The 25872-nt window shown below is 39.3% G+C and overlaps 1 protein-coding gene across 5 annotated transcripts in view; it reads right to left on the bottom strand.

Moving 5' to 3' along the window:
- Positions 1-25872, bottom strand: part of PAK1 (p21 (RAC1) activated kinase 1) — a 150066-nt gene that overhangs the window by 17914 nt on the left and 106280 nt on the right. For all 5 annotated transcript variants that reach the window (XM_027580607.2, XM_027580609.2, XM_027580610.2 and 2 more), the window contains exons 6-10: positions 14064-14180; positions 12294-12468; positions 10156-10219; positions 6517-6565; positions 1079-1191 (exon numbers count right to left, since the gene is read on the bottom strand). In XM_027580607.2, coding sequence (XP_027436408.1) covers positions 1079-1191; positions 6517-6565; positions 10156-10219; positions 12294-12468; positions 14064-14180 — 518 coding nt within the window. The remainder of the gene's footprint in view (positions 1-1078; positions 1192-6516; positions 6566-10155; positions 10220-12293; positions 12469-14063; positions 14181-25872) is intronic.

Below are 25872 nucleotides of genomic sequence, written 5' to 3'. Positions count from 1 at the left end.
GAAACTGAAGCTTACCAATGTTTTAGATGCAAAACAAGAAATCTGGCAGAAACGAAATATAGTTGGCAATGCAGCATAGATAATAAAGGAATTAGAGTCCAAGACTTAGTCCAATATCACCTCCACTGGTGATGTCTCTGAAACGGGCAAGAAGCTCACTTTCTTTTTTCATATATAGGAGAAAAGAACATGATATGATGGAAAGGGCATGAATGTTGGTGCTAGGAATATTCAAATCCAAAACCCTCATTTGATACTTACTGGCTTACTGGTCCTGGACGAGTTATTAACTTCTATGAACCTCAGTTTCTTCATCAGTAAAATACAGATAACAAACCCTACCTCACAATGAGATACGTTCATGAAAGTGTTTGGTGCAAAGTAAAGCATAACACAAATGTTAGCTGCAACCACTATTATGTTGAAGAACAGAATTCTCATGAGCTGGAATAATGGATGGAAATAATCAAAATGGGATTTAATGATGGTTACTAAAAAGTTCTACATTACCAGTTTAAGGCAAATATAAAAAAAGGGATCAGAGATTTTAATTGACTACAAACTTACTAGGGGTCAGCAATGAAAGAGGCTTCCTAAAAATAAAACAGTGAATGAAATCATTAGGTTGTGTAGAGTTGAGAACAAAAGAGAAGTCTTACTCTTTCCATACTGGTCAAATCTCAAATGAAACTACTGACTGTCAAATTTTAAGAGATTAAGACAAACTAGAAGTTATTCAGGAGGGTTAGCAGGAAAAGGAAAGATCTGAGATGTAAAATGATTTAAAGACCTACATGTCTGACTCTGGCAGATGGGCTGAAGGGCCTCTCCGAGGCAGAACAAACAGTTCTAGGATCAGCTGTTAGAAGCTACAGAGTGGTAGGGTTCACCTAACTCAAAAGGACTGCACAGCAATCAGAAGTGTCCAACAGGATACAGGGTTGGAGGCAGAGAACCAAGCATCACAGAAGATTCTCAAGTGGAGGCAGTTCAGAGTGCTGGTGGTGCCTCCTCCTCTAGCTCCACTATCTATCAATTCCTAAGGCTGATCTCTGTGACAGGACCTATCACTCCATACCTGTCCAAGTAGTTCACAATATTTGGGTTCTTGTTTTCCCTCATGACCAGGATCTCATTAATAATCAGCTCTTTCTTCGGCTGCTGCTGAAGGTTCATCTGTTTAATGGCCACCTGAAATCAGAGTACATTCAATGTGCAACCAGTCACTCAACATTTACTGAGCAACAACTTAGTACCAGACCTTAAACACCAAGGAGACAGAGATGAATAAAATATAGTCTTAGCCCTTGCAGAATTCGCATAAACCAGTATACTCAATATGAGGTTCCCAGACCAGCAGCATCAACATCATTTAGCAACTAGCTGGAAATTAAAATTTTTAAGTCCCATCCAGACATACTGGATCAGAAACTATTTTTAATAAATGCATCAGATGATTCTGACATGCATCAAAGTTTGAGGATCAAACTTTCTACTAATAAAATATTTATATGTGAAAAATACCTTAAAAAATCACAATATAAAAGAGGTATGCTGGGGAGGGTGCACCTGGGTGGCTCGGTCTGTTAAGTGTCTGTCTGACTCTGGATTTCGACTCGGGTCATGATCTCAGCGTCGTGAGATCAAGCCCTGCATCAGGCTCCACACTAAGGGTGGAGCCTGCTTAAGATTCTCTCTCTCCCTCTCTCTCTCTGCCCCTCTGCTCCCCTGCTAGTGCTCTCTCTCTCTCTCAAAAAAAAAGTGGTATGCTATAACAAAAGTCCATACAAAGCGCTGTAGAAACACAAAACAGAGAAAGAACTCTTTCAATCTGGCAATGGTAGAGAGGCTTCAAAAAGGGGGAGAGGACTTTTGAGCTTGCTGTGGGAAGATGAGTCAGAATTGACCACATTGAGAGAGAAGAGAAAAGGGGGACGAGATCCCTAATATTTATATATCAAAAAGAATTTTATAGGCTTTTTGTCTATAGAAATAAATGAATTCCCAAAGCACTTTTGCATCCATTTCTTCTATGTGTCATGTACTAGGTAAGGTATTCTTAGGTTTATTTTATTTAATCCTCAGAGACACCCTATGCGTTAACTATTACTATTGATTCCTTTTCAGAGAAGGAAAGCATGTTCAGAGAGGATATGTGACTTGCATACACAGCTATTCAGTAGCAAAGTCATGATTAGAACCCTCAAAAGTGATGCCAATTTATTCTGTACACATGGCCAGATTAATCTTCCCCACAGTACACATCTGATAACACTCTCCCCTGCTCAAAATCATAAATGGCTTCTCTTTGCCTAGAGATGCTCCTCAGCCCAACATTCAAAGTTCTCATGATTTACCTTCCCACTGTATTCCTTCACATACTCTGTGATCTGATCTCTCCATCTGGTGGACCTTGCATCCTTTTCACATGCTCAAAACCTATTTATATTTTGTGTCAGGCCAAAAGAAACCTCATTCTCTAAACCAGACAGGCTTTTTCTCTTCTTTAAGGCCTCATAAGATCATACTTATACCTCTTTTAGGGAACTGAGCACATACTACCTCCATGGTGATTAGTTAGAGTGTTTATCTCTAGAAGCTTGAGAGCTCATTTGAAAACTCAGAATCCCTGGTGCCAAGCACAGGACCTGACACACAGTGGTTGCTGAACAAATGTTTGTGGAAATGAAGAGAGAAAGAGAGAATTCAGTGGGTTGATAAGTACTTTGTTTTTAAATCATAAATAGTATCAGCAAGAGGCTACTCTATTCCATAGGAGAACTTCTATTATTTGTTAAATGTTTATTCCCTAGAGATATTTTTTTTTTCCCTGCTTAACAGAAAAAAACATGAACACCTAACAGAATAAGTAAATCAGTCTTTCCAGAAGCAGCAAGAAGTGTTTAAAAAAAAAATGAATAACCCACATTTTTATGGGGAAAAAAACCCATGGCTCTTATTTCTTAAGTATAGGCAGTCTTCTGCAGAGATCCAGTTCATCAGTAAGAATAGAAATGATTCTTTAAACACTTTTACTACTTCCATTCCTTATCCCAAGTTAGAAAAATTTGCTTTGGAGGGGGGTCTCCTACCAGGTTAGGCTTCTGGTCTGGCTGTAGCTTTCTATAATGTTTGGTTATTAACTTTGCTAATGTCTGAAGAGTAACACATTGATCTAAAGATATATTACATTAAGTATAGTGAGCCCTTATAACATATATTAAGATCTGGAGGCAAAGGAATGCCTTTGGAGTGCGTCTGGCCATCCTAGAGGATGGGAAAGGGCTTATGAACCTCAGAGGTCACTGGTGGAAGCAGCAAGAGAGATGACTGGCAGGCAGAGGATAACAGAGAGGTGGTGGCTGGATACCAGGAGTCCTTTTCAACAGCTATCCACTAACCATGGGCTAGGCTAAATGTCCTTCACCCGATCAGTCCCTTTTAGGCCAGCAGATAGTATTCCTATAACAGAAAAAGAACTGGGCTTGAGTGCTGAGGACCTAAGCTCAGGGGCTATCACTTACTGACCTTGACCAATCAAAAGCTCTCTGTGCCTTGGTCTCTCCATCAGTACACCAAGGATAATAATCCCAACCCTGGTTCCCCTCTTTGCAGGATTGTTTTGAGGACTAAATAGGAGATAGTGGCCAATGTGTTACTCAAATATAAGTAAAAAATTTTAAATAATAAAGGAAGACAACAATGGAAATGCAAATTGTAGTAATAACTGCATTTGAGGAATATCTGGTACTGAGCAGCAAGAATGACAACATCAACAGGAACAACAAAAACCAACCACCTTTCCACCAATACTGTTTATTCAATGCTTACCCTGTGCCAGGTGCTATTGTTAGGTACTCTAGTTATGTTATCTCAGTAAAAAGCTAACAACAACCCTCCAAGTAAAAATCATTATCTGTATTTTCAGTTAAGGGAATTGAAACTAAGACTTATAAGAAAATTGCCCAACATCATAATCAATGCCCTTAGGTCCATATGACTCCAAAGTCTCTCCCAGTCTATTCTTTCTATTAAACACATTCCCTCTAAAAATGGGCTTGAAAAGTAATTGCATAACTGGGAGACTTCCTGGCACTAACATGCTAAGCTTCCTATATGTGACAGACAATAGTTCTGCTCTTCCCGGTGGATACCCCCCAATAAGCACTCACTCACGAAGACTGAGAGCATCTTGCCAGCTCCACTAAATATTTATATTCCCTGGGGCAGGAAATGAGGCCTTCCTGAGCACACTGCATTAGCCACACTAATGGACTTGCTTCCATTCATAGTTTTGTAACCACAAGGCAGGCACAGAGTGAAGTCAGGTTTTTGTTTCCTATGGCCAACTTCTCACACATGCAGGCTCCAGGCCTTTCCAGGAACTGCCCATCACCAGCATGTCTCCCATCAAGGGCTGTAGGGCCCCAGAGGCCAGAAACATGATAAAGGGACCTAGAACCTAGTCTCAGCTCTGCTGTGGACTTGCAGTCTGGACAGTGCATATTTAGGCTTTAGAATCAAGATTCTAACCCAGTCCTTGCTAACTGCTGGTAGCATAAACCTGCAGAAGTTATTTAAACTCCCTGAGCCTCAAATTTCTAATCAGTAAGAAGGAAATAATATTACCTACCTCACAGGGTTCTTCTTAGAATCGGTATAAATACCTCTTTTCTATCTCTGCCTCCAATTCACCATGTTTAAAACTGGCACAACGATACCATCCTTCCTTACTCACCATTACTTTAATGCAGGTCCCGTCCTCCAATCTGTTCTCCACACTACAAGACTTTTACATGTACCCAATGGAAAGTGTGGTCTCTAACACTTATATATGATTTTAATGTCTGCATGTCTGCACAGGACTCAGTATTTCACATAGTTCTTAGTACAAAGTGTGGCATGACATATCTTCAGCAATTGCTTTATGGAATAAAAACTAATAAATATGTTAATTTTTATGTAATAAATACTTAACTTTAATTCTTAAAGTTTATGATGTATTTTCACATGCGTTGCTTTACTGAATTCTTTCAACACTTTCAGTAGGTAGATGTTATCATGCACATTTTATAAATAAATAAAATTCAGGCTCAGAGAAGTCAAATGACTTGTTCAAAATTACTTAAACATCTACCAAACAGTAAACATCTAGGTTGCTGAATTCTCATCTCAAAGAACAATGCACAAATCCTTAATCACAATAATTACTCTCAACAGAGCCTCAATATTTGGTTTAGATGCTTGTAAAAGACTCACAAGAGCAAGGTGAAATATGTGCTATCCCTATTAACCATGCCCTCTCAGTATACCAGGAGGTTTCAACCACCAAACATATACAAGCAGGTCCTAGTAGCCTCGCTCCGAGGAGCCCGACTCTATGACTGGAACAGGAGGTCTCTCTCACAACCTCTGAGTCCCAGTATTCTATGAACTAAGAACTTCCTTAGGCAGCTCCCATCCACAGCACACCCGCCAACAATCCTGCTCTGCAACCAAAGAGTAGAATGCAAGAAAACCTCAAGTACTCTATATTCCCTTCATGGCTTCCTTTTGCTGAAGATCTTGGGTCAGCAGGCCTGAGCAAAAAAGTCAGAGCTCTCTCAGCTTAATGAAATGAAAGAGACAAAGAGGTGCCTCCAAATGAGGACTTCAATGTCAACTGGAATCCTGGGCACAGAGTAATGGAAGGACCACTAGATTAGGAGTCAAGAGACATGTGTTTAAATCTCTTCTACATCAGGAGTGCCTGGGTGGCTCAGTCAATTCAACGTCCAACTCTTGATTTTGGCTCAGGTCATGATCTCAGGGTTGTGGGACTGAGCCCTGCATAGGGTTCCACACTTGGCACAGAGTCTACTTGGGATTCTCTCTCTTCCTCTCCCTCCACCCCTCCCCCCTGCTCACTTGCTCACTCTAAATAAATAAATCTTTAAAGAAAAAAAAGTTAAATCTCTTCCACATCAGATTTCTCTAATACCAAGCTTATACACACTATAGCCCACTAGGCAGTTCCACAAGAAGGTCTCTCAGGCAGTATCCAACTTCTTTAAACCTACACCTCCACCTTTTTACTTTTTCCTTGACCAGGATCACTCAATTGTGAGTCATTCTCACATTTAGTCACTCACCAAATTCTCTCAAATCTATCTAAGTACCTCTCAAATCCAGCCACTTCCCCCCATTCATACTATGTTACCACCTTAGTCCAAACCATCATCTCTCACCTAGAATTACACAATAACCGCCTGACTCACCTGTTCCAAGCTTATCTCCTCCAATCTATTCTCCACACTGTAGCCACAGAGACTTTTTCCAAAATCTGTAAATCTCATCATGTTACTACTCTGTTTAGTTCTAGTCTGCTATAGTAAGAAACTAGAAGTATTCCTATTGAGCTAAAAATTAACCAAAAATTAACCAAAATTAACCAAAAATAATAATAATAATAATAATAATAATAATAATAATAAAACAGTAGAACTGAAGGAGAAATAGTTGGTGGTTAATACTCACCTCCTGACCTGTGGCCACATCCATTGCCGTGTACACAGTGCCTGAAGCACTGAACAACAGGTGAGAGAGAGAGAAAGACAAAAAACATAGGTATTAAATGAAGTGACATCTGTCAAATGCAGCTTTACATACAATCTGGCAACGCAAGTGTTAATAACAACAGCAGCAAAAATAATCCTCCCAACACCCCCTACTCTATTCTCATATGTGAGAGGCAGTATGTGGTAGAAAGAGAATACAGGCTCTAGTGGCCAACAGACCTAAGTTCCAATCTGAAACGTCTATGTAGTACCTACTAGCTATATGACCTTGAACAAGTTAATTTCTCTGAGCTTCACTTTCCTCATTGGTAAAGATAAGAGATAAGAGAATTTAAATCAATTGGTTCATAAAGCACTTAGCCAAGTGCCTAGAATATAAAATAGGTCTTCAATATATGCTAGTCTCCTGCTCTTGCTTCCTCTCCTCTTCTCCATCACCCTTGACAGGTTCCTTTAACCCCTTATGGCCTCGAACTCTTCATCTGTAAACCTCGGTAAGATAAGATCTAGTTTTCAACCAGGGGTGAGGAGTGAGGGAAAAGGGGCCCAAGGGAAATTTTCAGAATGAGGTGAGGGGATGGCTTATATTTTTAGCAAAAAGAGGTATGGACTTCTGGGGTAACAGTAATGATCTGTTTCTTAATGTAGGTACTGGTTACATGGGTGTGTTCATTTTCTAAAAATTCATTGAGTTGTACACTTATGTGTGTTATAGTCAATTATAATTTACATTAAAAAACTATAACAACTAAAAAACTGGAAATATAATCTCATGGTGCCTTTCCTGCTTTTATACTATGAACCTTTAGAACAGTATTTTCAAACATTTATGATATAAGAGGATATGAGTTTTATTTTGCAGTTTATATCATAGAATAGATTATTTTTCATTTTTTTCAAACACAAAATATTAAATGTTTTTTCCAACGCATATGCTCCCAGAAAATCTGATATAATTTTTATCCCATCTCCAAGGTAAAAACAATCTCACTATACATATATGTGTATATGTGTAATATACATACATACACTCACATATACACACTCACACATACAAAAGAGAGAGTAGGAGGAAGGGAGGCAGAGAAATACTACGAATAATGGTTAGGAAAGCAATCATGTCCATTCTAAATATCTGAAAACTTCACTTTATAATCATGAGCCCTGTATATTTGTAGGTGAGTGATATACAACAATATTTCTAACTGTACATGCCATATGTCAGCTATATTATGTGCAATTTGAAGAAATTTTAAAGTCCACGTATTACCAAAATGCATTCTAGGCAAGCCCTGAGATTATGCTATCCAGAGAAGTCAGGTCAATTTAGGGAGAAAAGTCACTTGTAAGTATGCCTTGAGGCTAGAAATTATGGTCACCAGCTTCCACACCACCGCTCTTTAGTTGGAAGCCTACCTACCATGCCAGGAAATTGTGATCATAATATATGGGCTATAAGAATTGGATTATGTGTGTTGGCAGTTACCTTCCCATTGCCTGGTCATTCTATCTTTAGCCATTTTCTGTCATAAAGCTGGTGTCTATCTTCCTACACCCATCCTCCCCCATCCTACCAGAAGCATCATTCTTAAAGGGCAAATATGCCCAGGCCCCAGGGGACTGGACATTTTGGGACTATGTCTCCATGATTACAGAGGTCTAGAAGTCAGGCCCACTAGTTAATACTTGATTATTTCTACCTTGAAAAGACATATGAATTCCAGGTCCAAAAAAAAAAAAAAAAAACTTCAGGTCTTAAAGGGGGAAAAAAGCAAGCAAAAATTATAATAGTTCCAATTCATCATATTTGTGTGGCATTTCTTTCTTTAACTTTTTTTTTAAAGTAGGCTCCATGCCCAACATGGGGCTTGAACTCACAACCCTGAGATCAAAACTTGCATGCTCTACTGACTGACCCAGCCAGGTGCCCTGGCACTTATATTTTAAAATCATGGAAAGGGGAAACATCAGCATAGGTGCTTAATAAATATTTCATTCCTCCCTTAGCACTAACAGAACTGTCAAGTAAGCAAGGAAAAAAACATTTTGCAGATGTTGCCTATTTATGGGCCACATACATCTGAATGGAAAAAAAAAAAAAGGTCAGAAGTTCTGGAGGTGAAAGGCTCTGAGTCCACAACCTCTCCCTTAAATTTATGGATGAAGAAACTGAAGTCCAGAAATGGAAACTGACTTGCCCATACTTGTCTGTGTACCTTTCTGCTACATTCTTAGTATCTCAATGTAATAGCTAAAGGAAATGCCATCCCAGATTATTTTGAGGCGAGCAAAATAATTTCTCTTCAAGGTGTTAACTACCTTATACCAGTTCAGACTCACAAAAGCATGTCTAGTAGGAAAAGTGCTGGACCAGGAAAAGATAAGATCCACTCATGTCCAGGGTGATTTCAAGGATTAAATTAAACAAAAGATGCAAATAACAGATGTAAGCTGTAGAATGCTGTACAAATATATCATTATATAATGATTGCATTATATAATGCAATGCTTTATCTTATTTTTGAATATTCTTGGATGCACAAGAAAGAAAACTGAAACAGAAAACTTCAAAGACTTCATTAGCAACAATGCTTTCATGAAATTAACACTGAGCGCTTTCTACAAATCAGGTACTTTTTTTCCAGTTTCTTTTTAATTTTAGCTACTTGGGTAGGTCTGCAGAAATCTTACTATTTTGCTTTTTTATACAGAGGTATAACAACTAATCTGCACAAATCTTAAAGTGTACAACTCGATGATTTTTCAGTATGTACACACCCATGTGTTCACCACTAAGATCACCCCCAAAGGTTCCTTATGCTCCTTCCCAATTCACATGCCCTTCCCAGACACAACCATTCATTCTTACTTCTATTAGCATAAATTAGTTTTGCCTGTTCTTGAACTTCATATAAACAAAATCATACACTTTCTGCTCTTTTATATCTGGCTTCTTTTGCTCAAAATAATGGCCAGTTTTAAGACTTATCAAAGTATATTATAATTTTGTGTTTGACAGTCTCTTTCCATAAACATGAGGTCTTTGAAGACAAAGTTTGTGTCAGATTCATAGCTGTATTCATACTGCCTAGCACATAAACAGGAACTCGGTTAAGATCTGCTGAGTTCAGTACACTGAGGGCAGCATGCAAGATGCAGAGAAGAAATCAGAGAACAGACATGAATCCTGGCATCTACCTAGAAAAACAGGTCCCATTACACTAGCAGAAGGGTCTGCAGTTCTGAGCCTTCCATTTCATATTAGTGCTGGTAGGTCTCAGTGCCAGGTAAACAGGGTTAATCTGAAAAAGCAGAGCTGTAATTTGGGAAGCAGGTTTTGTGCTAAGAAAATAAATGGTTTTTGCATTCTCACTGAAGGGTTATTTTTAGCAACATGGCCAGCTAATGGCACATCTCTTCTACAAAGCATAATTCTGCCAAACCTGAAGTCAGCCTAACATAACACCTTCAAATGGGTGAGGGATGAGGTAGAGAAAGAACAAGGTTTATGAGAGGCAAAACAAAAGCAAAATCATATATACCAGCATACACAATTTTTAAGTCATTTCTCTAGGGAAAGAAAATGCCCCCTACTAACCCTTGTCCAATCTTCTCAAACCGCGTATATTTCTTCTTAGGATCGCCCACACTCACTATGCTCCCTTTGAAAGAAACAGAGACCGTGAATCATTTTTTCTCAGATCAAGATACAAAATAGGCCCCGTATTCCCCCAAATCCTGCAGCTGGCAAGGATTAAAGAACTACCTCCAATGCCCAAAGCCATACTAGGCAGGCCCTTAGCTTTTACCTGTAAGTTCCAACCAAAAGTTTCATCTCCTTACTGCTTTTACTCACAGTTCATTCATTTTTAAATTCATTCATTCAATAAACACTTAATCATTTAATATGCTCACTTACTATGTACCAAGCCCTATGTTGAATACTAAGAATAAAGGGATAGATGAGACACAGTTAAAATAGTCCCTGCTCTCAAGAAGCTCAGTCTCATGGAGGAGACAGAAACGTAAGCATAAAGTTCCATGAAAATACAACTGTTGCAAGACAGAAAGAGGCCATAAAATACAGACTGGAAAGGTTTCAGAAAGGAAGTGATATCTGGACTGATTTTTATAGGGTAAGTAGGAGTTAGCCAGAAAGTCGGAGAAGAGGTTACAGCAGACAGTAATTCAAGTGCAAAGATAGAGAGGTGTGAGGGAGGTTGGGTTTCACAACTTGTACTCTAGAAATGGTGAAACTGAGGCCCACAGAAAAAAAAAGTTCCCCCCAAGGTCACACGTCAAACTGGTGTCAGAGCTAAGATTAGGAGTTTGGTTTTCAGTGTCCCAGTCCAGTGTGCTCTCCCTAACACCAATTACTAAGAGTTGATACTTTTCACATATATCTCATCTGATTTACAAGGAAGAGAGGTATTAACATCCCTATTTAAAAGATAAGCAAAAGGAGGCCTAGAGAACAGGACGAAATTGCCCAAGACCCAAGTCAGTGGCAGGGCTGGGGCTTCAACCTAAGTGCCCTTAACTCTCAGGCCAGTCTGCTTTTCATAATTCTATGTTCTAAGTATGATTGCTTTAAAACAAATCTGGTTCAGAGAAAAACACTATATATAGGAGTAAACAGATGGCTAGGTAAGTGGCTTTTCTTACTTCATCATTTCATAAGGGCTTTGGGCAAGGGCAACTTTTAAAAGAGTGTAATTATAAAAAATCAAACAAGAATCATCAGGAAGAAATTGAGAGCTGCTAAGCTAAAGAACCAGAAACCTAGGCTTTTGAGAGCAATATTAGTTTGTGGATTTGGCCAAAACAGTCACATCAAATCCCCTTAGAAGCAAATAGGTACAAAAGGATAGATGAAAGGTCACATCAAATTTTTCCAAGCCCAAAGGTCAATCTAGTCCCTCCTTCTAATATGAATTCTCTTGCAGTTTACTGAAACACAGAAAGAAGCTACTCTAATATACCCCACTTCTGACCACTAAAGAAAGCAAAATGGAAGTTTCCACCTGAGAGCAAGAGGCAGCATGCTCTAATTACAGGAGCACAAGTTGGGCTCTGACCCCAGCCCTGTCACTTTCTGGCTGTGTGATCTCGGGCAGGGTATTTAGCATCCCTGAGCCTCAAATACCTTAACTGCAAGAAATGAAGATTATGATGTCTGTCTTCACAGGGTTAATATGAGCAATAAAGGAACCAAAAAAAAAAAATCAAGAAAATACCCTGCTTGTCCTTTGGTACACAGTACAGGCTCACAAAATGTTAGTTTCTCTTCCCTCTTTCCCTACAACCAAGATGGCAGACCAGTCTTTTCCTAAGTCAATGGCAAGCATCAATAATCACAGCAATCTTTCCTACTAGGTATGGGCAAGGCCTCAGTCTTTTTCAACACAACATTCCAGACTACTCACTAGATAAAAGCTATTTTTCATCTCCATAACCCATGCCTAAGTTTGAGTGATGCCTAGCCCTCGAAGTATGCTATCCACTCTCCTCAATTCCCATCCTAACGTGATATCCAATCGTGGCTGCTTGAGACAGAGGAGGTGGGTGCAGGGGTAAGGTGAGAAGCACACCTTATATGGCTAAGGTAGCAAGCATAGCCAGCCAGCCACATAGACCAAGCCTAGGATCGGGATCCTTTTTTAGCAATGTTTTTCCATTTTTGTGCTCATTCAGTCACATACAAAAGGAAAGTTCAGAAAGCTACAAAGTGCTTACGTAATTTCTCCAAGATCTCCTCATCAGACATTTTAGGCTTCTTCTTCTGCTTCTCAGTATTCCGGGTCAGAGCATCTGGTGGAGTGGTATTATTCTCAGTAGGTGAAATAGGAGATGTAGCCGCATCCCGAGTTGGAGTAACAGGAAGCGGTTCTATCACAGACCGTGTGTATACCTGTATTGTTGGTGCAAGAATTTGGCAAGGCCAGTCTTTGTTAGCACACGGGACACTCGGGAGCCTCTTACACATGTCTGTGTTAGAATATCCACCGAAGAACAAATCCCAATAAACTCACCCCTTCTCCTAGGTCAAAATCTATGTTCCTCCTCCTCTGTGCCCAGGCCCATTCTCTGTGGGTGGAATGGCCTTCCTTGTTCTCACTATACACAACATAAATTAGGAATTAACAATGTCTTTTTAGGGCATCTGGGTGGCTCAGTTGTTAAGTGTCTGCCTTCGGCACAGGTCATGGTCCCGGGGTCCTGGGATCGAGTCCCACATGGGGCTCCCTGCTCAGCGGGAAGCCTGCTTCTCCCTCTGCTTGTGTTCCCTCTCTCACTGTGTCTCTCTCTGTCAAATAAATGAAATCTTAAAAAATAAATAAATAAATAAAACAATGCAAAACAATGTCTTTTTAGAAAGGAATGCTATGAAGATCAAATTTATTAATTCATTTCTTCACTCAGTATTTATTGTCTTTCTGATACCTGCCAGGAACTAAGCACTACCAATTCATATATATTTCCTCTATTTTTGAGAAGTTCATGGTTTAAAAGAACATGCTTGCAAGCTGAAAAAAGGCCATATCAATGTGAGCTATCTTGGCAACTCCCCAATTTTGAAGCTCATTTTCGTTAAGGTGACTTTGTGACCTAAAGAAAGGGTGATTCCATAGATCCTGTTTGTAAGTTCCCATCCTAAACGATCATCTAAACCCCTTGAATTTCCCCCACAGCATGTCCTATAGTCAGTCAACCAACTTCTGCTTGAATACCTCCCTGAATGCTCTACTCCAAAGGCACTTTTTTTGTATTATCACAGAGTTTAAGCCCTAGATCATTCTTCCATTATAAAGCTCTTGTCATATAAAAAGCCCAAGCAAAGAAACACTAATATAGCATCATTTGATGAGAGGTCAGTGTTCAGTGATGCTAAATCAAGTAAAAGGCAAGAGGACCAGACTGTACAAAGTGAGGGCAGAGGGACTGTGGTTATTCTGAGATGCAAAAACCTCAGAGGAAGTTAAATAAAAATCACTGCCAATACCCAGCATCAAAATGCACTCCTGATGTCCAGCATATTAATAGCACTAATGTATTTATAAATTCCTTTGGGTCTTTCAGTATCACCAATGATTTTCTAAGAGGCAGAATGCTACACATTTAACAGGGAAGAAAAGATCTGCAGCAGACTAATTTGTTGCTTCCCAGGAGACTAGAATAATTTATGTTAGTCCTGCACTAAATAACATTAATTCTGTGTATCTTCCTGTCTTTGGAGAACAGGCTAAGTAAACTAGGGCTGAGTTAGCAGAAACACCAATTATCTAGGATACTTCAGGACTATCTGCAAACCAGTGATAAATATACCATTTCTTGTCTTTAATCACACAGAAAGTACTTTTCAGTCAAGGTGGTTCCGTGATTTCACTAGCTCCAAAATCCAAGGACCCCTACCAGAGTATTAAACCTCTAGGCCTCAGCACCAACCCCTCCCACCCCTGCAAGCTCTAATAAATCCCAAAGCTATCCACACCCCTACAGACTCACAGATTTTGTGTGCTCTGGGCGTGGAGCAATCACTGGAGGTGGGGTAGCATCATCATCATCATCTTCATCTTCTGAAACTGGTGGCACTGCAGGGGTCTCAGACACCGTCTTCACATTCTGTACAGCAGAGAAAAGCCAGTTTCATCAGGTCCAGCTTGACACGACGCTTAAACTACGAGGATCACCAATGCCCAAAAGATATCTCATCCTGACACCCCTCCTCAAACCCACATCATCCTCTAAACTCTCCACCTTTGTGTAGCCAGTCCCAGGAACTCGGTCAGCTTCCCTCTCTTCTTTTAGCCTCTACTATCCACTCAGTCCCTTGGGGGCTTCCTTCTCCTACCAACAGCCTAGTTGTGAATGGAGAAGCAAGCTTACAAATTCTCTATTTGCCTTCCCTAGTCCAAACTCTGAAGACAAACTCACAGTTCTTTCTTATTCATTCAATTTCACTCTCCACACTTAACAGGTAATAAAGTACAAAATGTGGAAAGACGATCAAAAGTTTGGAATTTTACAAAGTTTATCATTATAATTCCTTACTTCTTTCCAATATGGTAAATGGAGTCCAGACAGGCTTTTGCCTCTCCTTTTCCTTTCCTTACCAAAACCTACTGGACCCGTTATGTCATCAGGTACCCTTGCCTCAACCTGAAGATACAGAATATCAGGAGACCCTTGCCTCAAGAGGACAGTGAATTTCTCCCTGGACTGGATGCTATACATTTCACTAAGCTTTTGCCCTGAGAATGAACCTTATCACCACTACTAATTGAATCTGCCATAATCTCAGCAACTTGATTTCTCTACGCAAACTATAACAAACCTGGGCCAAGTGCAGCAGGTGTTAGGGCAGGTCCACTCAAAAAAATATCATACCATTACTGTTTACCACACAGATTCAAGAGCCAGAGTAGCTCCAAAACATGAGATTTCTGACAGAGATTAAATGATTACAGCATAGGACCAGAGAGGCAATAGGGATCTTTTAATATATATTGGCATAATTCAACTGTTTTAGATATTTTCAGAGCACCCATTTTGTGCTCAGTAAGATACTGTGATGGATACTGTTGACAGAGGCACAAAGCTGAAAAAGACAGCCCTTGTCCTAAAGCAGCTCATCGTCTGGTATGGGAGACAGAGAGAGGGTGAACGCCCCTCCTGCCTGCCCTTGGGGGCCTCTGGAGAGAGGCAAGTCAGAAGTCAGAATGACAGTAGCTTAGTGAGGGAACTTACCTAGTGGAATATTAGACAAGAACTCCCGTTGGGAGACTGGTATTTACCACATTTGACATACTAAGAAAAGGAAAACTGGCAATCTTATAGATTCTAATAGGATCACTGGTGCAGGGCATAACTTAAAAACTGCCAGTGCCAGTTATATGTAAGCAAATAGCTTTGGTGACCACGGGCACTTAGTCTGTCCTCTTGGTCTCAAGTTCCAACAGTTGAGGAATGTGGACGAAGAGGAGCAGTATAATTTGAAGGGTGACTTTAATTAAGTCACTTCCAGTTCTAAAATCCAACAGAGGTCTTTCCCTGTCAAAGTACATATTTTGGTATTTTTCTGCTCTAATTTCTTTTCTCCCCACTAGTCCACCCAACAAAATTTAACTAGAAACCCAAAGTGGGAACAAAGTTACTCAGCAGCCTCTTCATAATCAGGTGGCCCTGGGGCTCCCCGATGTATACTGTAAACACAGTTTAACAGGTCTGTTTGCTTCCTAAAACTCTGCAGAAAAGGGGATTTCATCACTTTCCACTACAACACCTTTTGTTTTCCACAGGTGAGGGCTCTGAGTGGTAATATTAACAACTACTAGAATCAAGAGATATAAGGACATATCCCATATGTCCTTAGGCAAAGCTGTCCCACTCTAAGCCACAAGTTTCTCATCTATAAAATGGGGATAATGCCACCTCAGAGGGCCAATGGGGGATGAAATGAAGTGATGTGGGCATAAAAACGCTTTGTAAATAAGTGCTAAGGAGCTAGAAAGATGCAAGGAATCGGTTAAGTTATCATTATGTCTAATAACCACAAACCTCTTTTTAAAAAAGCCAGTGACTTCAACTCATGTATTCATTCACTGTGTACCAGGCTCTATTCTAGGCTCTGAGGCTATATTAAAGAACAAAATAGATACAGTCCCTGATCCTATGCTTGCATTTTAGAAGAAAATACAGTCAAAACTAATTACCAAAGTGCCAGGTAGTAATAAGATTTACACACGAGAGTAGTAATTGGTTAGGAGTGGGTAAATATTACTTTAGATAGAGTAGTCACGGAAAAGCGCTCTCTAATGAGAAGTCATATAAGCAGTGGCCTGAATGAATTGAGAGAACAAGCCAGGGGACTCTCTGGGAAAAGAATATTCATGGCACGTTGAAGAAGTACAAAGATCCTGAGATGCAAACATGCTTGGTGTGTTCCAATACTTCTGGGAGGCCTACTTATGTTGCTAAGAAACACTGATGATATAAAAACTGCTGAACTCTGGATAAAAGCAGTAGGAACCTCTGATGTTCTGGCTCAGAGCTGCTTCCGTCCATCCCACCCCAGCTCTGTCAGAGTGCGGGTTCTTCCAGGATGAGGCAGGCTCTAACGACATCATCCAAGAGGGCTCACTTTCATCTGGAGCAGTGGGCAATGCCCAGGCCTAGTGGTGCTCTCAGTGGAAATGACCTCCCAGAGGGGTTAGCAAAAGAGGCCAACTGGTCAGATCTGCTAGCCTGAGAATGTAGTCCTGGATAGGGCACACAAATTTCTGGCTGGGGCTGCTCAAAGGCACAGCTGACACAAGAGAGAACTCTCACTGGTCTTACAAGCTTAGCTGTGTGCATACACATTAACGATTCAAAAGAGCCAAGCAGAAAGTCAAAGCCGAAACAGACCTCAAAGAGATCTCAATAATTAACAGAATTAGAATAAAAATTGGCAAAGTTACAGAAAATTTGAACAATACTATCATTCAATTCAACCTGACTGACATATACAGGACATTCTACCCAAGATCTGCAGAAGACACATTCTTTTTAACCACATATAGATCATTCTTCAGGACAGACCATATGCTAGGCCACAAAATACATCACAATAAATTTAGAAGGATTAAAAACACATAAAATGTATTCTTTGACACCATGGAATTAAATTAGAGATCAACAACAGGAAAGACATTTCTACAAAGACATAAACAAATGGCCAATAAACACATGAAAAGACGCTCAACATCATTACCCACTGAGAAATGCAGACCAAAACCACAATGAGATACCACTTCACGCCCACTAAAATGGCTATAATCAAAAAACAGAGAATAACAGATGTGGGGGAAGATACAGAGAAATTGGAACCCTCCAAATTGCTTGTAGGAGTGTAAAATGGTGCAGCCACGGTGGAAAACAGCCTGGCAGTTCCTCAGAAGGTTCAACATAGAACTACCATATGACCTAGCAATTCCACTCCTGGGTATATACCCAAGAGAAGTGAAAATATACAGCCACACAAAATTCATACATGAATGAGCATTATTTATAGCCAAAAAGTAGAAACAACCGAAATGCCCATCAACTGATGAATGGATTAAAAACAGTGTATCAGGAGTGCCTGGGTGACTCAGATGGTTAAGCATCTGACTTCGGCTCAGGTCATGATCCTGGGGTCCTGGGATTAAGCCCTGTGCTGGGCTCCCTGCTCAGCAGGGAGTCTGCTTCTCCCTCTCCCTCTACCTGCCCCCTCACCCCCACTCATGCTGTTGCTTTTTCTCTGTCTCAAATGAATAAATTAAAAATCTTTTTTAAAAATGTAGTATATCGGGCGCCTGGGTGGCTCAGTCGTTAAGCATCTGCCTTCGGCTCAGGTCATGATCCCCGGGTCCTGGGACTGAGCCCCACATCGGGCTCCCTGCTCAGCCAGGAGCCTGCTTCTCCCTCTCCCACTCCCCCGCTTGTGTTCCCTCTTTTGCAGTGTCTCTCTCTGTTAAATAAATAAATAAAATCTTTAAAAAAAAATGTAGTATATCAATACAATGGAATATTAGGATATAAAAAGGAATGAAGTACTGACACATGTTACAACATGGATGAAACTTGCAAACTTTATGCTAAGCAAAAAACTAGACACACTTTGCATGAACATTTATATAAAATGTCGAGAAGGACAAATTTGAACAGACAGAAAGAAGATCAGTGGTATTCTAGGGCTGGGCATGGGAGTTTGAATGAACTGTTAAAGGAAATAAGGGAACTTTTCAAGGTGATGAGAATGCTCTAAAAGGAGACTGTGGTGATGGCTGAACAAGTCTAAACATTTAATAAAACCACTGCATTGTATCCTTTGGATAAATATGTAGGTATACAAACATCGTGATTCCAAGAGGCACATGTACCCTAAAGTTTATAGAAGCAATGTCCAAAATATGAAAGAGCCCAGATGTCCACTGATGGATGGATAAAGAAGATGTGGCATACATATACAATGGAATATTACTCAGCCATCAAAAAGAATGAAATCTTGCTGTTTGCGATGACAGCAAGATGGAACTAGAGGGTATTATGCTAAGTGAAATAAGTCAGCCAGAGAAAGAAATATACTGTATGATTTCACTCATACATGGAATTTAAGAAACAAAACAGATGAACATAGGAGAAGGGAAGGAAAAATAAAATAAGATGAAAACAGAAAGGGATACAAACCATGAGAGATTCTTAACTATAGGAAACAAACTGAGGGTTGCTGGAGGGGAGGTGGGTGGGGGGATGGGGTGACCGGCATTAAGGAGGGCACGTGAGGTAATGAGCATTGGGGCTCTATGCAACTAATGAATCACGAAATTCTACCCCTGAAACTAATAAAATATAGTATATGTTAATTAAATTGAATTTAATTAAAAAAAAACTTGCATTGTACAATCGGTATGGGTGAATTTCATGGTATGTAAATAATGCCTCAATAAAGCTGCTTATAAAAACTTTATATGTAAAATAAGTAGGTTCTCATTATAAATTTTAAACAATGTAGAAATATAAGGAGTTAAAAGTGAAGAGTCCACAGGAATGAATGCTTGGTAAAGATGGCAAATTGAACATAGGCATCTACATCTTGAAATCTCACTAGAGCCATAATAAAGAAACGGTCTTTTCAAGGAATTAAACCCCAAAGAATGAGGAGAACAGGAGAGAAGGCAAGAACAGCAAAAAAAAAAAAAAAAAAAAGAGCCAATGATGGATGAGCAGTAACTGATTCAAGGAGGCTTAATTCAAAGCTAAAAACCAATCCATTTATCTATGCAGCAGAATCCTCAAAAGGCACAGGAACTGGTAGCACCATATACTTCTGAAACTGGAGATGAAGTGCAGGGGAAAGGGAGAGTCCTAAAGGCAGATTCTGTGACAGTTATGTAAGATGCAGTTAGATCCCTAAATCTCTTGCCCTACTCTATACCACTGGGTGGCTGCCCTCCCCATCCTAGCAGAAAACTGGAGGTCTAGTCTCTGGAAGGTAAAACACATCATTTCTGGATTAGGGATGTTAGGCACAGTCAAATGTAAGAGTATCATATTAAAAACAGGGTAATTAAGAGAATATACTGAATGCTGAGACACCCATCCTTCTTCCCTTTCTAGGCTCCTAGAATACTAGGAGTCAAACTCTTATTCTCAACGCAGAAGATTAGAAGATCCTTCTCTGGATCTCACCAGCCTAAGTTCTAAAGATAAAACACAGGAGGTTTCACCAAATGGTCCAAGCTGCATTATTCTATAGCGATACAAACAAAATACTAGATTATAGCAATGACTGCACAACTCTAAAAATTTATTAAATTACTTTTAAAAGCATACATTTTACAACTGTATACTTACAATTCAATGCCACAACCAATGAGCTTAAAATCCTATTAAGGACTTTAGTATCCCAATCATAAATATGGGCATATCCCCAAGGATTACCAAATATCCATCCATGGCATACCTCTAACATAAAAGGAGGAAACCAAAATGAATGGGGAAAAAGGACACCTAGAAAAAACAAACTAGACAGGGAGAAGAAAACAAAACAAAAAAAAAGCCTATCATTCATCTCAGGGATATGCACAGATACCAATTCTGGAAACAAAAATAGGATACCCTAATTTTTTAAAAAAATGAAAATAAAAGAGCTCTTGGAAATTCAGCATGAAGACAGAAATTAAAAATTCAATAGAAAACAGAAATTAGAAATTCAATAGGGGCGCCTGGGTGGCTCAGTTGTTAAGCATCTGCCTTCAGCTCAGGTCATGATCCCAGGGTCCTGGACTGAGCCCTGCATCAGGCCTGCTTCTCCCTCTCCCAATCCCCCTGACTGTGTTCCCTCTTGTGCTGTGTTTCTCTCTGTCAAAATAAATAAATAAAATCTTTTAAAAAAATTCAATAGACAGATTGAAAGATGAAGTTGGGAAGTCTCCCAAAAGCAGAACAAAAATCAAGGCAAGAGAAATAGTGAAAATATAAGAAAAATGGAGAAATCAGCCCAGGAGGTCCAAAATCTAAATAATAGGAGTTCCAGAAAGAGGAAGCAAAGAAATCATCAAAGAAATAAGTCAAGCAAATTTCCTAGAACTGAAGGCTTGAATTTCCAAGGTTTAAAGAGTCCACAAATCTCCTTGCAAAATAAATACATGAATATAAGGATATAAACATGAAATTTCAAAGCCATGGTGACAAAGAAGATGCCACAAGCTTTTCAGGTGAAAAAAAAATAGGTCAGATACAAAGAAGCAGGAATAAAATAACTTCAGACATCAATAGCCAATGCTGAATGCTAGATGACAAAAGTGCAATATTTTCCAAATACTGATGGAAAATTGTTTTCAATCTAGAACTCCAGACTCAGCCAAAGAATCAATCAAATCTGAGGGCAGAACAGACATGCTCCATTTCAAGACTTGGAAGGCATTAAAATATTTATTTCCCATTTACTTTCTCACAGCTACTGGAAGATGAGCTCCACCAAACTACAAAAGTAAACCAAAAATGAGGAAGGCACAACACAAAGAAAACAGCAACGCCAACAAAGAAATGCAAAGGGATCGGCAAGACAATGGTTAAGAGAGATCCCAGGACAACAACTGTTAATTACAAGCAGTCTAATCCTATTTGACTTTTTCATCTAATCCTTGGGTAAAAATAATTTTTAAGGGAATATTTTTAATCACCATCAACTCGCCTAACAGATAATTACTGCCATTATTTGTTAGCCTGTCAGAGATTATCTGTGGGTGGTCAATCTGTATCTTCGTATGTCTTCATTTTGACCTCATGCATTCTTGAATGTTAGTTTGATGAGGCACAGAATTCTTGGTTCTAAATAATTTTTCTCATACCTCTGAAGATACTGCTCTTCTGCCCACTATTGCTAATGAGGAACATTAGGTGTATATTCTCTTTGAAAGGACTGAAGATCTTTCTCTTTATCCGTGGGTCTCTGCAGTTACCTGACTTGATAACCGGTATGCCCTTTCATCTGAAGAGTCATGCTTTTCTTTAACTGAGGGATTTTTCTTCTATTATTCCTTTGATTATTTTTTCCACTTTAGTGCCCCAGTTCTCTAATTCTTTTTGAATCTCCTTAAGTAAACCCCTGTGTCCCTTATTCCCCTATTTTCCCACTGTTTTTATATTTTGTGTCATATTATTCACTCTTATATGCATTTTTTAATCCTTCCGAATTTATTTCTTTAATCACATTTTTCATTTCTAAGAAATCTTTTTCATCCTCTGGTCTAAGAGCAGTTATGTTTTTGTGGAGGCTACATCACATAAAGCCACTGTAAATATATTATATATTTTTAAAGGGGCGCCTGGGTGGCTCAGTCGTTAAGCATCTGCCTTCGGCTCAGGTCATGATCCCAGGGTCCTGGGAACGAGCCCCATGTCGGGCTCCCTGCTTGGCAGGAAGCCTGCTTCTCCCTCTCCCACTCCCCCTGCTTGTGTTCCCTCTCTCGCTGTCTCTCTCTCTCTGTGTCAAATAAATAAATAAAATCTTTAAAAAAAAATTCTTTGAATTATCTATTTGCTCTGGGGTCAATTTTACTTTTTTTATCTGATCCTTCTCTTTAATGCTTATCTAAATACTTGAGGATTCTGGGCTATCCATTCATACTTCTAAGTGTAGAACTAGATTGATTAGTGTATATAAGTAGCATGAGCTTCTTCTGCAGTTGTGTCTGCTTCTCCACTGTCCCCTCTTCTGAATGGGAGGTCTAAGGAAGTCTATATGTGAGTTATGGAGTCTGTATGTGGTTGATTGCAGGCATCAACTTTAGGGCACGTTGACATAGAAGAACATGTAGGGTTGAGATTCCTTTCCTTCCAGTTACCAAAAGTATGAGAAATTTATTCTTGGGATGGAGAAATTTAATGTCTTTTCTTCCACTGCAGACCTACTCTTCCTCTTCTCCTTCTTCATACCTGTTGTAGAGATCTGTAGTTAACTCAGGTTCTGCTCTGCTTCTCTCTCAAGCACCTATACCTACAGCACGAGTTCTCAAGTAGGCAGTTCACTTTCTTTAGAAAATTATCTAGCTTAAGCTTAGAATCAAAATTCTGCTACCTTTTGCTCACTGTAAGATGAAGACTGCCCTTGCTGTCTCAATGCAGAATTTTAAATAATTTACCCCTGAAGATGATCCAGGACTCTTTTCTGCTTCTTATTATATACTCTCTCAGCTACTCTTATCTTCCCAGGAGTTTTCTCTTCCACATATTTTAAGCTGTGGTTTCTTCTGTTCTCATCAATCTGATCTTTGCTTTGTATCTTCTATGAATTTCTGACAATGGTTTATCTATGTCCTGTTTTTGTTTTGGACCACTGCTTTGTATTTTTTTTAATAGATCTTTTCTGAAATTAAGAAATTTGGGATAGCAAGAGAGATACAGATATGAATTCATTCTAGTACCCTGATCCAATTTCCAGAGGAATCTTTCTAAAACGTGAGTTTAGACTAAAATGTGTGAGTTTGTTTCTCCACTGTTCCCTGTCCTGAGCTGTATCAATCTCCTATATAAAAGATTTGCTTAGCTCCAGCACACAGTTCTGTGTCTTTGGCTTGACATGATGGATCCTTAACTTGGTTTTTGTGCATGCTATCTCAGACAAGAAAGCATTTCCCTTTTATCTGCCTGGTATCATTACTTGTGTTTACCTGACAAGATATTATGAATCCCTGTTTACACGTTCTGATTCCTCACTCAGTTGTTAAATCAAGAACAAAGACCTTTACCAGTCTCTGACTCCCCAACACTCAAAGAACCTATCACATAACAGCTGTTCATTTTATAAATGAGAATTCAGGCACTAAAATGCTATAGAATCTGAGAGCCAGACCTCAAGCCAATAAGCCATAAGTAACAGAATTTTAGAGCTAGAAGGAATCTTAAAGATCATGTTTTTTAAATGAACAAATCATTAGGACCAACAACTCTGAAAACTTCCCTGCACTACCAGGCAGAAGAAATCACTCTATCAAATATGACCCCCATCACACATTATTCATACCTCTCTTGCAGCCCTCATTCCTCTAGTCTGATGTTAATTTTTTTCCTCAAGGACTAAGATAGTGCATATTCATTTTTGTTTCACCAACACCTGGGTACAAAGAAGGTACTAAGTAAGTATTTATAGTATGAATGAATAAATGAATGCTTAGGAATATGGAATTTTGTACTGGTTTCTACTACTAATTTATTCAAGGATAGAGAGCAAGTCACTCAATCTCTGAATCTCAATTTCTTAATCTGTGTTATGGGAATAACAATCCCATCCAATTATTTCACAAATCAAGTAGGATGATCTGTATGAAAGCAATATGGAAAATAATGATATGCTACCACAATGCAAACCATAATCCCCCAGGTAAAACTAGTAAGGAAATATAGAATACTGAACCACAGGGGAAAATGTTATGAATTAGGGAATAAAATGTCCTTGATAGCCTGAGTGGTTTTAACTGTAGACACTGAGCCAGGTTTTTACCAAGCAGGTGTTATCCTCTCTGCCATATGGCATGAGCCCCAGGGCTCCTCCTCCTCCTGAACGAACATAGCTATGGCTTTACTGTAGTCTCCTTTATAACACCTCTCTGACATCATCTTTCTCAGTTCCCTGCCACAGTGAAAAGTATCCTGGACTAGGACTCAGAAGACCCTAGTTCTAATCTGGTTCTGCCACCATCACTAATTATGAGTCTTCAAGAAAGTCTGTTTTCTACCTGTGAAATGGGAATGGATAATGCTTTCTTCACAAGGTAACTGTGAGGACTAACCATACTAACCATAAATAGTTATTAGCATGGTGCCTGGCATACATTGACACCTCAATAAATGATAGCTGTCCCTCCTGTAAAAGCATAAACACATTTGAGCCACAAAGCACTGCTCAGCTTTGTTTAGACTCCTTCTTCAATAATTTACTGTTCAATAGTGGGGAGAAACTCCCAAAGATCGGAACACTTACAAATTTTTTCCCTCCTTTAATTACATCTCTTTCATTTGATGAAAGAATGAACCAGGAGAAAGCAATGCAGACTGGGAACCAGATACCTATTGCCATTAACCCATCTCTATTTCAGTGTTATTATCCCTAAAACAAGGATAATAACCCACCTCATTCAACTCCTGTGAAGATTAAAAGACCTAGCGAATAAGAAAGGACTCAGTATGTTACAAAGGCCCTGGACATGTGAACATTTTTTATGATTGATAGGAATGTAAATAACTCAAAGTAAACCAATCCCTATGGCTGGAAGCATGGATTAAGGTATTCTGTTGGTGACTCAGTATTGTGTTAGAACTTACCATTTCCCTGTTTAAAATTCTTTAATAGCTTCTCATTACCTTTAAGATAAGGATAAAACTTCTACATGATCTGACCTGCCACCATTCCTCCTCATCACCCACCTCTCGTCCATTCACACTTCACATTCCAATCATAACAACCTACTTGCAGATCCCTATAAAAGCATACCTTGTGAACCTCCTTGTCTTTGCACATGCTATTTATTTTCTCTTTGTCTCGAATATCCTCATGTCTCCTTAATTCTTGCCCTAGATAACAAACTCAACTCAGATCTACCATCAAGAAGTTTTCTCTTATACATCCAACCTTTTATTCAGTAAATGGTTATCTGCCAGATGCCATGGATATAGCAATTAACAAGTCAGACATAGCCCCTGGCTTCATGAAGTTTTAGCACACTGTACTGTAACCACTTGTGCCTTCATGTTGCCCATAAGACTGGGAGACTCTTAGGAGTTGGGACAATGTCTGAGTCATTTCCATACTGTCATTTCGGGGTTCTGTAAAAATTTAATAAATCAATATGACAAAACCACGTTTGTACAACAGAAAGCATCAGGTGTAAGGAAAGAATTGCAGTATTCTCTTATACATATCAAAGCTTACTATTTAAAAGACCCTTTCAAACATCAACATCTCATTTTATCTGCTCTGAAAAAGGGAATTTGTAAGTTGAGAGGGCAGAGACCTTTGCAGTCATCTAGCTTTTTTTAAATTTTAATTCCAGTATAGGTAATATACAGTGTTCTATTAGTTCTAGGTGTACAATATAGTGATGGAGCAACTCTATGCATTACACAGTGATCACCACAAGTGCCCTCCCTAATTCCCAACCCCTATTTCACCCATCCCTCCACCTCTCCTCAGGTAACCATCAGTTTGTTCTCTATAATTAAGAGAACTTGGTTTCTCTCTTCTTTCTCCTTTGTTCATTTGTTTTGTTTCTTAAATGCCACACGCAAGTGA

This window comes from Zalophus californianus, chromosome 11 (genome assembly GCF_009762305.2).
Source record: "Zalophus californianus isolate mZalCal1 chromosome 11, mZalCal1.pri.v2, whole genome shotgun sequence".
NCBI classification, from domain to species: Eukaryota; Metazoa; Chordata; class Mammalia; order Carnivora; family Otariidae; genus Zalophus; species Zalophus californianus.
This window is presented reverse-complemented; position numbering and strand designations above follow the sequence as displayed.